A 12707-nucleotide genomic window follows, 5' to 3' on the forward strand; every position below is an offset into this window, starting at 1 on the left:
GTAGGTGGGGGGGGGGGAGCAGCTTCATCCCAAGCTTGAGGAAATCATGAGGAATCTTCCTCTTTGTTTCCCTGGGCTCTGGGCCAGGCCTTTGTAAGGACCCAGAGGGAGAGTTTACAACCCCTCACACCCAGTGCAGTACGCAGGAGCTGAGCAGAGGGGCTGAGTTTGTCACAGTGCTGTACGCAACCCCCTCCCCATCCTCTGACTGTTTTTTTTTCCCCGAGCTGCAGTACCCGTGTCCCTGAGACATTGCTACCCGGGGGGGGTCAGGGCTGCAGATACAAGATCATACGCTGGGAAATGGCGTTCTAGCATCCCTCCTACTCTGTTTTGTAGAATCACCACTGGCATTGCCTTCACTGCAGATAATTCCTGTAAGTAACCACTTATTTGGTGATGTAAATGATCCCTTTCGTAATAACACTGACATCAGAAGCTAACACCAGAGGAGAGAAGGAGGCTCCTACCATCAGCTGACTTCTTTCTGAAACCGTTCAGACTGAGTTTTTTTTTTTTTTTTTTTTTTTTTTTTCTGAAGTCACGGTCTGGATCCTCTTTGCCTTAGCAAGCAGAGCTCTGTTGATCTGAGCACACAGTGTCACTTTACACTCCAGAGGACCTGGCTCCACGCTCAGCACGCTGAAGTATTTGGCTGTAGCTGCCGCTGCACTAAATGTAAGGGAAATCCATTAAACTTTAGATCTGGCGCCTGCATTAAACTCGCAAGGTATCCCCAGGCAGAGCGAGATCTAAAGTCTAGTGATAAGGACAAACTCTTGACCGAACCTAAACTTTTTGAAATACCCTTTGACCTTCTGGTGCCCGGTGTCATCCTGTCAGCTGCTGCTCTGCTCGAATTTGATTCCGCACTGATTCTTGCATTTTTCTAACCCAATCCTGAAGTTGCAGTTTATGAAAATACTGGACTAACAATTTATTCTTGGTAGATCTCCAGCTTTATTCCTTAATTGGGAAGAGAGGGAAAAATCTAGGAACTGCTATTTGTCTCCTATCCCCTAATTAAACTGTTGGGGTCTGATGCAGCTCACAGTGAAGGCAAGGATAAGACCTGCGTGCGCTTTAGGTAGATCAAGTCTAATGTTCTTCTAGGACAAAACACTGTGGTGATGTTAAATACACATCAATGAGCAGCAATGGAGTGAAAGTGAAGCAGCAATTATTTTGTGTTCTTAACATCTCAACGAAAAAATTTAAAAGGAACTTCCCCCCGCCCCAATAAGCCTTTTCAACATGAGACTACTTAACACAACCCCCCCACGAGAAATCAGAATGCTAGAAAAAAATAAGATTTTTTTTTTTTCCTTCTGACAGAGATTCTTGACACTTGAAAAATGGAATTTGAGATAAGACTACAATTGTCAAAATACTTTCCCGAACATCCAAAAATATATATATTTTCTTTTTAAAGAAGTGAGTATTTTAACATCTGCCTTCTCAATCAGGACACTCTTTTCTATATTACTTACTATATGCAAAGATCAGCTAGTACAATATTCAGACTGTGCATTCGGGTTTTGTTCCTTCTCTGTTTCATGCTTCTGTCTAAATAAACTCCTTGTCATGTCACTTAACTGCAGCAGGACCTGAGCCGCCTCCACTCGTTTGCACAGGCAATATTTGTTGCCTCAAATTACACCTTGCTGGCCCATAGCGTGAAACAAAAAGTAGCCTGGAGAATCGCCCGTGCATCAGTAACCAAGTTAGTTTTGGTGTGATTGTCGCCTACTTAGGTTTAAACTCTGCAGCTTTGCAGTGAGTAAGCATGGAGGAAAACAAGCCTGAAATGCGCTTCAGAACGTCTGTACACAGCCAAAAATAGTTTAAATTACAGTTAAAAACTAAAGCGACAGCAGCATGACTGCACAGGGGCAGTTTCTTCTGTCATCTCGTAAGTTATCTCCCTGACTTTTCGGTATACATCCCTGGTATAATAATGCACTTATGAACGGCCTACCGTGTATTACATCGTCATAAATGTATAAATAACGGACTGTTGTTATGGTTCGGGACAACGTACATATTGCACAGGACAAGCTCTCTGCTGACTCAAACTATGTACACAATCTGGTGTACTCTCCCTTGCAAGCTCGGTAAAACCCAAGACAAAGCTGAGCTAAACCCCCTCGAGATGTGTTACAGCGCAACTGCTGGGTGTTTTGGAAGAAGGGATTGAGGTTGATCTCTCCGTATTTGTTCTGACTGCTGAAGTGCAGCTCAGCCACATCCCACTGCAAGGCGAGACCAGTCCTGCCGAAGGCTTAACGGGTTAAAAGAAACCGACACGAAACGAACTTTGGTCTTGGTCTTGTTATCAGTAATAAGTCTTGGTCAAAGTTGTCCAGTTATCAACTTCTGTGCCATAGAAACACTTCAAGCGAGGACACTAACGCTTTCTGCAGAGGAAAAGCTGGACAGAAAGGGGCATCCAGGATGCCAGAATTTTTTTCCTGGTATTTCTGAACTTGTCTTTGAGGCTTTTTATGGGAATACTCAGACTTAGGGCCCAAACCAAGACAGAAGTATGCTTAAATCCTTTTTAAGCACGTTTTTAAGTACCTTCTGAAAGTGAGCCCACACTGGCAAGACCCATACAAACGTCTGCAGGAACTTTTTGACCCAAGGCTGATGACTTTAATGTTAATCTGAAAGAAACCTGCTCTGAAGCCAGTTTATACTATAAACGACCCACTGGGGTGTATCCTGCATCTCCTGTGCAGCAGCTAGTACTGGCATCTGCCAGGGTGTCGCACTAAGAGGATTGTAGCAACAGAGGGAAACCCTTCTCTTCCCCTTCTCCCCAAAATCATCCTAACTCTTCCCCCACTGGATAAATATCATCTTAATAGGCCAAAGCATGTTGCTCCTACGTTTGTGTACTTTTTTTTTTTTTTCAGCTTTGCTTTGTCTTTATGACAGATGGCACTTAGGAATTAAGGAAAAGGAAGCAAAGCGTGCAGCGGAAGCTAAATTTTGATGTCTTTTTGATTTGATTATTACCTCCTGAAGAGAGGTGCCTACTGCAGAATCTCACCAAGGCTGACAGAAAAGCTCACAAGGGACAGAAAGCCACCACTGAGTAAATGACTGGCACAAAATCTCAGTATAAAAGGGAAACTCTTTTTCCAAGGTCCTCTGAAGGGAATTTAAGCCACACAAACACTTTAGGCTGGGTCTGTGCACGTGGGTGGTTTTCAATAACGTAAATAAAGGCAAAAAAAAAAAAGAAAAAACCCAACTTTCTGAATCTGTCAGGTTTGGTTGGAAAAGGCTTATTTCACCTCCACTTAAAAGAAACTGCTCCCAGTCTCTGTTCCCAACGGTGCTGTCTTTTGATGTGCATACTCCATCTGTAACTGATGTGAAACTCGGTTTTCTTCTGGCGTGGATCAGCATCAATCAACCTTTGCACCCACGGGATGCCCAACACAGCACCTAACCCAGAGCTCAGATAGAGGAGAGGAATAATCTGCTGCTGCCTGCAGAGGCAATGCTGGACCCTCATTTCCAGCTGGTGGTGATACGCTTTATGGAAGGTGCTGAGAATTTGGGGGTTGTGAGTGAGGGGGTTGTCAACACGGGGTTGACCGAACACGTCTGCTAATGCTTTGCAATGACAGTAGTGGAAAAAAAAAAACCAAACGCCAGTATCCTGAATTGCTCAACTTTTACACAGTGCTAGTTGTTTCTAATGCGGTACAGAAGGCAGTGAAAGCTACTGGTGTCATCAGAGCTCCGCTCAAGGTGGGAAAATCTACCCGAGCTACTGATTAAAGAGAGACTCTCTGCTGTGTAAGAGCTTCAACCTCTATCTTATTACTTGTCCCTCAGATCGCTCCCTTTTCTATCTGCCTAGTTGTATATAAGAATTTTTGCATGACTGTAGCTGTGAGAGATGTGCTAGAACAGCTGTGTTGTGACCCACTGAACATATCATGACTATTTTTTCCACTGTCAATAAACACAAGAAAGAAGAGACATTCTCCAACGCTTAGAAAGGCCATGGGTTTTCCTTGCTCCTGTAGCTTGGCTTATTCTTGTAGTAAGGTTTCTCTCCAGTTAAAGCCTCCAGTTGGTCCGTGTGTGAGAGGGAGGATGGGGGGGTCCGTAAGCTGCCAAACACCTGTATCTCCCAGTTCTTCGCATGAACAAAACCCCAAGTATGGAATCTGCGTGGAAAGAGATGGAAAGAAAGGCAGTGAGCAGGGGTTTGGCTGCGGGAGGAAGGAGCTCCCCCAAAAGGGCTGGAGTCCTGCTGTGCTACTGCAGCATTTCACTCTCTTCTCTCTCTTTCCCTCTCCACAAAGTCCGTTTTCAGAAGACGATTGTAGGACTGGAGTGTGACAGCCAGGCTTTGTGCAGCACTGTACGCGCAAAACACTGGGGGAGGTAGATGATACCCTTGGAATGTCATTTAATTACGGGCCAGTTCAAACTAAAGATGTCCCGCTGGTTGACAAGGTCCCAAATCCTGAAAGCCAGCAGGGCTGTGGAGGAGAAATAGGGATGCTGCTCTGGCTCAGGTGTCCTCAGATCAAGTATCAGCTATGAATATCCCAGAGAGCCTGCAGGGCTGGCTGCAGACCGTCCCACCTCCCTAGCCAGGGCGGGAGTGAAGCGATGAAGGCAAAGACCCTGTTTATAATTGTCAGCCCTTTTCCCTGCCCGTTCAAAGGTCTTTAGAGTGAAACGAGAAGGGGAAGTGTTGCGGGGCAGAAGTGCCCTGTTAGCTGTGGTTAGGGTGTTTTCGGCACTGGAGGGCACTGTGGGAGCCCCGTTAGCTACACGCATAAAGCAGAGTCGTGCGAACCCATTTGTAGGTGGGCATCTGATCCCACGCTATCGGTTACAGAAGTGACACGTTAAGATAAGCCTCTTAAACCAATCTGCTTTCCTCTCCTGACTTCTGAAATGGAGTAACGGACAGAATGACTAGACGAGAGGAACAAAGTGTCCTCTGCCTGGTTGAACAGATTTCAAATTTTTTTTTTTTTTTTTTTTTTTTGTAAAGCCAGCGAGCTTTGCTCCTCGCTGGTAATTACCTTTCGGACCATCTGTACAAAGTCCTTGGAGTTCTGCGGCGAGAGCCCTTGGAGCTGGCAGGTGCAAGCCTCCAGGGAGGACGCGTGTGCCACTATCAGGATGTTATTTCCTGAAATAAAGTGCGAAATGCAGGTTGAGGAGGGAGATGAAGCCAGCTTTAGGGACTGCTGCCCCCAAGATCAAGCAGACCAATTAAAATGTTCAAAACGGGTTCAGCTGATTGTATAACAACACGTTAAACTAGGCACATACAGGGAGGAAAAGCACGGTTTAGGAACAGAGCATTTCTCCATTTTCAGGATAATGGTTAACTCAGTGCTACTGAAGTTTAAAAAATGCCTTTCTGAAGAAAACAAGAATTCCAGCGAGATTTCAGCTGTCTTGTGCAGCAAATGCTTTTCTCCTACCCCCAAATTAATTCTGATTAAAACAAGCGCTTTAATTTCAGTTGCTGGTTTTCCATTTAGATTTCCATTTCCAGGATCCTTTACAGCCAATGCCACACTGTGCTATTGAGGTTTGTGTGCAAACTATTAAAAATGAAAGCTCCGATTCAGATCAATGAAATGAAATTAGCAAAATCACCAGGACTTAGAAACGTCCTATTCCTATGCTGTGAATGAAAAATAAAAGCTGTTTTTTTTTTGTTTTTTTTTTTTTAATTTCAGTACTGTGTTTAGAGAAATGTTCTACAGTCTTTATGGGCGATACGGTTCAAAATAGTAGCTCAGATAGGGGATGGAAGATGCCCCATCTGACGCTGGTTACAGGCAGCAGAGTGCAAATGCCTTATTTATTCCCTTGAGAAACAGATGTACTGGGTAGAGATCCCTAAAATACTTCTGCTAGTTAAGTTTATGGACCTTCCTCATAAGCTGAGCATATCTGAACTCAGTTCTAACACATACAGTCTCTGGGAGAGGAGATGAGCGAATCGGGTATGGGGATTCATCTCCCTGAAGAGGGGAAAGACTGGTTACGAGGATTGGCATCCTGGAGAGCCGGTCTCATTTTTCACACCCTCTGTAGCACTCACCTTTGCCTTTACATTCACTGATGATTTCTTTTGTTACTTGGTAGCTTCTACTTATGTATGTGTCATAAGATTCGGAAACCACTAACTTGCTGACAGGAATATGAGGTCTGTGAGCAGAAAAACAAGTACGGTAAATTGTAAGAAGCAATAAAGCTATAAGTGCAAGTTATGATTCATCTGAAAGTATCTGTTTCCTTAACTCTTCTCATTCCCCAAATCCCCAGAAGTGCATCTTACGTCAGGACCACCACGATGATTTTTAAACTTTGTGACTGAGATGTTTGCTGTTCCCACTTTAAGGTATTTCAGTGAGCTGGGGAAAACGATCACTGCTTCCCCTAACATGGGTCGGTTAGTGGAGGCAGCACACGACGTGCTGATGATACCCGAGTTACGTTCGCGATGGCGTGCAGCAATAACAATGCTCCTTGGCATTTATTTAGGCATGTGTCTTCTGAGCAGCGAGAGTTCAGGGCTCACCCACCCGCATAAAGTTACGGAGTGGCAGGAGAACAGAATCTGCACCCAGCAGGAGCTGGCGAGCAGGCAGGGACGGCCGGGCAAGGTCGGTGTCGATGCCACCAGCTCTGCGGCCACAGCAGCGGGATGAGCCACTGTCCAAGCTGTCTCTGCCAGCTGAGGTCTGTGCTGAGCTACCAGGGCTTCCAGCTTAGGGCTGGGCTGGCAACATCTGTGTCTGCCTGCGGAGACCGGGCAGGTACAGGCAGAAACGTGGAGAAGGCAGATGCTGGCTCTCTTCGCTGCTCAGGCTTCGGTGGTGAAAGGCAGAGGCCAACTGCTGCTCTGGCCATCTGTAAAGCTGCATTGCTGGGAAATGCCTGGAATTAGCTGGCTCGAGTGGGCTGATGTGCCCAGAGGAGCAAGGGATAGGAAGCAGAAGGCTCTATTTTCATGCTGTGGTGCAAGGAGAAGTCAGAACTTTTCCCCCCATTCAGTGTTCTGATATATCTACAGGAACTGCCCTTGCGAGAGGAGACAGAGCACCAGGAGGGCTGCATCCCAGACCCCACCTAACCAGCTAAGCACACAAGAGCCGGCTCTTTTCTTGTGCTCACAGTACTTGCTATGGTCTTCTCACATGTTTTCCGAAGCAGAGACTCTCCCATGGTCCAGCTGCTCTGCTGAGCATTAGCCACGTGAGACCATTTCAGGGATAAATACTGTGTAATGACTTCTAGTTAGATACTCTCAGAGTGCTGGGATTTTAGCTGCAGACCAAAAGGATGCAGCACAAGTCATTTATGGTATAATTAGGTCTGAAAAAAATCAGTGATTTTTCTTTTTTTCTTTTTTTTTTAAATTTTTTTCTTTTTCAACTGCTTATTCCACTTGAGGGTTCTTAAACACATGGGTGCACTGAGACACCAGGAAACACCAGTGTTTCTGCTGATACTATCAACCACAAAAGCCCAGCCACAAAATATTCATCACCAAGCCCACGTAGGTGGAACTCCTGTGTACGTATACTATGTGTGTCTGATAAATGTTTTGTTTTTATCTGAGATTGCTCAGCCAGTGATCAGGCACACACTAAGATAGAGAGGGCTGGTCCCCGCAAGAAGTCATAGCGGTACAGATATTTCAGCGGTGAGGTGCAGTGGAGGACTGGAACTGTGTGAACTTTCTGGACTTTCCCTCTTTGTGGGAGCTCTTTGAGTCTGGCTTGTATAAATGAATCATAAATTTGAGAATAAGAAGCCTGAACAGATCATCTTGCCTGTTCTTTGCCACATGACGGTTTCTGCTGGGTTTTATTGAGCCTTTCTTCCTGCAGCTTAGAGTGAAAAGCTTTTGTGTGTTAGGCTGAGGCGCCACGGCTGCGATGCCGCACTGGGGAGTCAGAAGGGGCTTGAGTTTCCCTCCAGCCTCAGGCTGCAGGTTGCTCCCAGCGGCCCCGTGGTGTTTGTTGGCCATGGCATTGGGGTACAGGCATGTGGCTGGACACAGGGAGAGCAGCGGAGGCTGGCAGGGCAGGAATTCAGGAGATGGAGCCTAACCAGGCACCAGGACTGAGCTGTGTGGCCGCAGGGGTGGCTGGCAAAAAAGCCAAGCTCTGCAACGGCCAGCTCTGCGCTTCTGGAGTGGGTCTGTCAGGGCCCTTGAAAGCCCAGAGAATTATTTTTGCGTTTCCCTTTTCTGCAGGGTGGGAGGAAAGATCAGTGGTGCTTATCCATTTGCCATTCAAATGGTTTTTAACCAGATGCTTACTCTGTTTGCTTTCACCAACTGTTTTTCGGTTGAATACCATGAGAACTTGAGTCGGAAACCTGCTATTTTTTTTCCAGTAAAAACTTCTCGGATGCAATTGCTGAGAAGTGAGCAATGCTTAGGGTTAAGCTCTCTGATAGAATAGCTCTGAATTTTGATGTCCTAGCAGACCCGGAATTCCTGACAGATGTAAACATGTTCCCCAGGGTGATGCAAAATTTACAATTAAGATCCATCACCATGCTAATCGTAACAGAGAGACAGACAAGCTTTTTTCCTCTGGGGAAGGGAAAGGCCGGGTGTGAATGAGCCCAGGATCTGGTTCAACTTATGAACATGATGGTCAGGGAACTAAGCCAACAGAACTAGTTCTGTTAGCTGAGCCCAAACTCCTCCAAGATTTAGGAAATAGGGTTAAAACAAACAAAAATACTTTGAGGGTTTCCTGGACACCTGAAAGATGCCCAGGATGGAAGGACTACTGGAGAGAGAACCTCCATGATCAGCAAGATAGCTGGACCTGTCGGTGACCTGGGAAATCTGGTTTATAAGAAGCTGTTCTCAGGCCTCGAGCCTGCTCCAAGTTTATTCTGGGAGCCTCAGCAGCTCTTCCAGTCGTTGCCTAAATTTAAAAACTCAGCAGAGTGTTACTTTTCAAAAACAAAAAGCAAAGCCAAGACCCTCTCAGCCCCTTTTTTGCTACCTGTAGGTTGTATCAACGCTTAGAGTAGCTGCAGCTAAATCCACGGGGGGGATCCAGGCAGGTAGTGTGTTCCCAGAGACCCACTTGGTCCATTCAAACAAGCCTGGCTCTATTCGAATTTTCAGGTTGTTCTCTTGTTGCATACCTTGAGAAGGGAGAAAGGAGACCAGGCATCAGTGAAAGTAGTTGGGGAGAAAGGCAGCAAGACTTCGCAGCTTTAATTCTTCTGTTTGATTGTAAGGTGTTTTTGTTTTGTTTTGTTTTTTTTTTTCCTTTCTAAATAGTCAGTTGATTAATAGTTGGTATGAAAGATGAAGTATTTAATATATGTACTTGGTATATGATATGCCAGGGAATGTAAACCTCTGGCTGGCAGCTACGTGCAATACACTGAACCTAGGCACGCCTGCATTTTGGAGCTGTTTCTCGACTGTTTCCAGTGCCAGGGCATCTCGTGCCTCCGTGGCTACTTCCCTTCCCAGTTTCTGCAGTCAGTTATTCTTGCTGAGGGTGGGAAGTTTCTTGGTGGGAGCAATTGCTGTGGGAGCAGGCAGCAGTGAGCAGCCGCAGGAGTGTGAGTGGGCACGGACACAGGGCTTGCTGAGCTGGCTGCACCCACCCACCCTGACAGCACATCTGGCTTCTGCAGGGGGGAATAAACCCACCCCTGGCCAGCAGCCACTGCCAGGGCCAGGGCCAGGGCCGCTGCTTGTCACACCATGCAGTCAGAAAAGGGCTCCTTATGGGCAGCGTTTGCTAACGGGAAGGATGCTCCCACGGAAATCATCCTCACCCTGAACTGCCATCTCCTTGGGTCTCCCAGGCCAGGTTCCCTTTTATCTGGTTGGCAGCGTTTTCCCCAGAAAGCGAGGAGAATTGCAGCCCTTCCTGCTCGTTGGGTTCTTACCTTTCAGAATATTGTGTGCTGTCTGTACACACCGTAGGGACGGGGAGCTGTAGATGTAGTCTACAACGGTGTTTGTTTCTAGCAAGGCTTCACCTGCAAGCAGATTTCAACGCCCGTGAATCAAAAGGGACAAATGGCGTTGTGACAGCAACAGCAGCGTGCAGGGAATCTGCCACCCAGCGAGGAGCAAAAGCAGCTTCCCAGCTGCACTGCTTCTGTTTTGGGAAATATGTGTACCCATCATGTTTTATTTCAGCGGTGTGTCGGGCACTGTGATGCGCACAGCTGTGGAACTGGGATACATTTCCCAGTGTGCGCTGCTCCACGTGCGTTTAGGTACTTAACCAGCGTGCAAAGAAACCGCAGCAGCTTTTGCTCAGTTTCTGCTTCCCTTAGATTTAGCCAAAAAGCAAACAGCGAGCTGAGAAAAAAAAAAAATCGTAGAGCGCTTGAATTTAATTTAATTTCATTTATAAGCTGTAAATCAGAGTGATTCAACTTAACTCAAACCCAACTTAATTCAATTGGCTCGATTCTTCGCTAGTATAAATTACCATTTCATTACACAGGTGGGAGATCACTGAAAATGAGATAAGAATCAACTCCACTATTAGGGTTATTAATATTCTTGCAATGCCAAAGGAAACCAAATGAGAACAGGAATCTGCTCAGCATTGCACAGACTTGTAGTAAGAAGGAGTTATATTTTTGTTGTATTTGAAGAGGCAGGACAAAGAAGTGGGAGCAAGAAGGGGTTATTAACCTTGACTTGGTGTGTTTAATGATGGCTGTAATCATGTCAAGCCCATCTATAAATCTCTTGAGAGAAGTGGGGTAATTTAGAAGGAGCGGCACATCTAACAGCCCTCCGTCACGGGGAAGCTGCTCGTTGGCTTTAGTCATCGGAGGAATTACGGCGCCGGCGATCGTCGAGGTCACGTCTGCGGCGCTGCGGCTCCATGGCCTCGGGGTCACGTCTGCAGTTGCATCCTCAGACCCGTTTAATGACACCAGCCAAGTGTGCTGTGATTGCTCCCAGATTCGCCTTCTGTTACGGGCGTATTGCAAACCCCGATGCCATGTGGCCGGGAGTCTGAGCATCCTGCTGTTGCACAGTGATTTATTTTTGTTTAAAAAGCAAGTTTAATTTTAGCTGCCCTAGTTCGAATGTGACCAACACAAAGTACTCTAAAGGGTTTGAATTTGGGAAAATGTGAAGTACTGCTTTCTGAAGCGCGTGTCTTCAAGGGGCTGGGCTCCCCTCATCACGATGCTTAATATGTGCTCTTTGACTGCCAAATAATTTTCTGTCTATACACAAACCACCAGGCTCAGAAGTTGGGGGACAAGGATGGGGGAGCAAGAAAACACTGGAAATAATTTGGACGGTGTGTTTGCCACAAAAACATAAAGCCAGACAGGCTGTTAGAAGTATATTGGTGTAGCAAACTGCAGGTCAAAATTTAAGATTGTCAAAGTCAAGGAAAAAGTATATTTTGCAGGAGGTAACTGTCGCCCTGCTGCGTTTCTCACCGGCGTTGGTAATAAAAGCATCTTCCAGCATGGCACGTTTACAGGGCGGTAGCGAATGCTCTGCACCCGCACTGCTGATGGCTCTGATTTCATACCGTGTCCTAGATTTTGTGCTTTGCCTTTTCTCCAGCTGCAGCAGCTGAAGGAGACAAGGTTTCCTTTGAAACGGAGGCCTCGCTGGGGAAGGTGAAGGGACTTTGCAAAGGTCATTGAAATGTCTAAATGCCCGGGTGGCCAAGAAAGCCAATGGCCTCCTGGCTTGTGTCAGCACTGGTGTGAGCAGCAGGAGCAGGGAGGTGACAGTCCCCTGTGCTCGGCACTGGTGAGGCCACACCTGGAGGGTTGTGTCCAGGTTTGGGCACCTCAATCCCAGAGAGATCTGGAGGGGCTGGAGCGAGGGCAGAGGAGGGCAACGAGGCTGGGGAAGGGCTGGAGAATAAATCCTGTGAGGAGCCAGGGAAGGAGCTGGGAGTGTTCAGTGTGAGGAGGAGGAGGCTGAGGGGAGCCCTCATCCCTCTCTGCAGCTCCTGACAGGACATTGCAGAGAGGCCGGGGCTGGGCTCTGCTCCCAGGGGTCAGGGACAGGACAAGAGGGAACGGCTGGAAACTGCCCCAGGGGAGGGTCAGGCTGAGCAGGAGGAGAAAATGTTTCCCAGCAAGTGGTCAGAGAGTGGAACAGGCTGCCCGGGGAGGGGGGAGTCCCCATCCCTGGGGGGGGTTTAAGGGCCGTTGGGATGAGCTGTGGGGGATGTGGGGTAGGGGAGAACTTTGTAGAGTTGGGCTGAGGGTTGGGTCTGATCCCAAGGGTCTTTCCCAACCTGAATGATTCTGTGATAAATCCTGTTAGTTCAGGGCACCCGCTTCATTTTTTTCTGCCTTGCACTTTCTCTGGCTGGGCGTGTGGGAGGAAGACAGCAAAGCTTCCTGGGCAAGGACAACTTACCAACAAGCCTTGCCTGCGTACAGCCCAGCACGGTGATTGGTGCATCTTTTTCATAATCCCTGAAACCGCCACTTCTTTGAGGTAAGCTGTGAGGCATATTCAGGTTACTACGCATATACCTTCCTGTGAGGGAGAGGTTAGAAGCAGTTGCTGGAATTATTTGATCAGAGAAAGGCAAAGAGCACCACGCCCGTCTCTACCCCCTTTCACCACAACGTCTGCACCTTGCAGGCATTGCCCAGGCCTGGCTGTTGAGTAGTTTTTCCCACGTAAAACTATCAGGAATCTGATA

General features: G+C 47.1%; 1 protein-coding gene across 1 annotated transcript in view; it reads right to left on the minus strand.

Moving 5' to 3' along the window:
* Window positions 1-535: 535 nt before the first annotated feature.
* The window catches only part of UBASH3B (ubiquitin associated and SH3 domain containing B), a 60326-nt gene continuing 48154 nt past the window's right edge, over window positions 536-12707 (minus strand). Inside the window, exons 9-14 of the mRNA XM_026863580.1 lie at window positions 12416-12538; window positions 9940-10032; window positions 9033-9177; window positions 6101-6207; window positions 5064-5173; window positions 536-4190 (exon numbers count right to left, since the gene is read on the minus strand). Coding sequence (XP_026719381.1) covers window positions 4053-4190; window positions 5064-5173; window positions 6101-6207; window positions 9033-9177; window positions 9940-10032; window positions 12416-12538 — 716 coding nt within the window. The 3' untranslated portion in view covers window positions 536-4052. The remainder of the gene's footprint in view (window positions 4191-5063; window positions 5174-6100; window positions 6208-9032; window positions 9178-9939; window positions 10033-12415; window positions 12539-12707) is intronic.

Source organism: Athene cunicularia (genome assembly GCF_003259725.1).
Source record: "Athene cunicularia isolate RWA chromosome 24 unlocalized genomic scaffold, athCun1 chr24_part1, whole genome shotgun sequence".
Classification (NCBI taxonomy): Eukaryota; Metazoa; Chordata; class Aves; order Strigiformes; family Strigidae; genus Athene; species Athene cunicularia.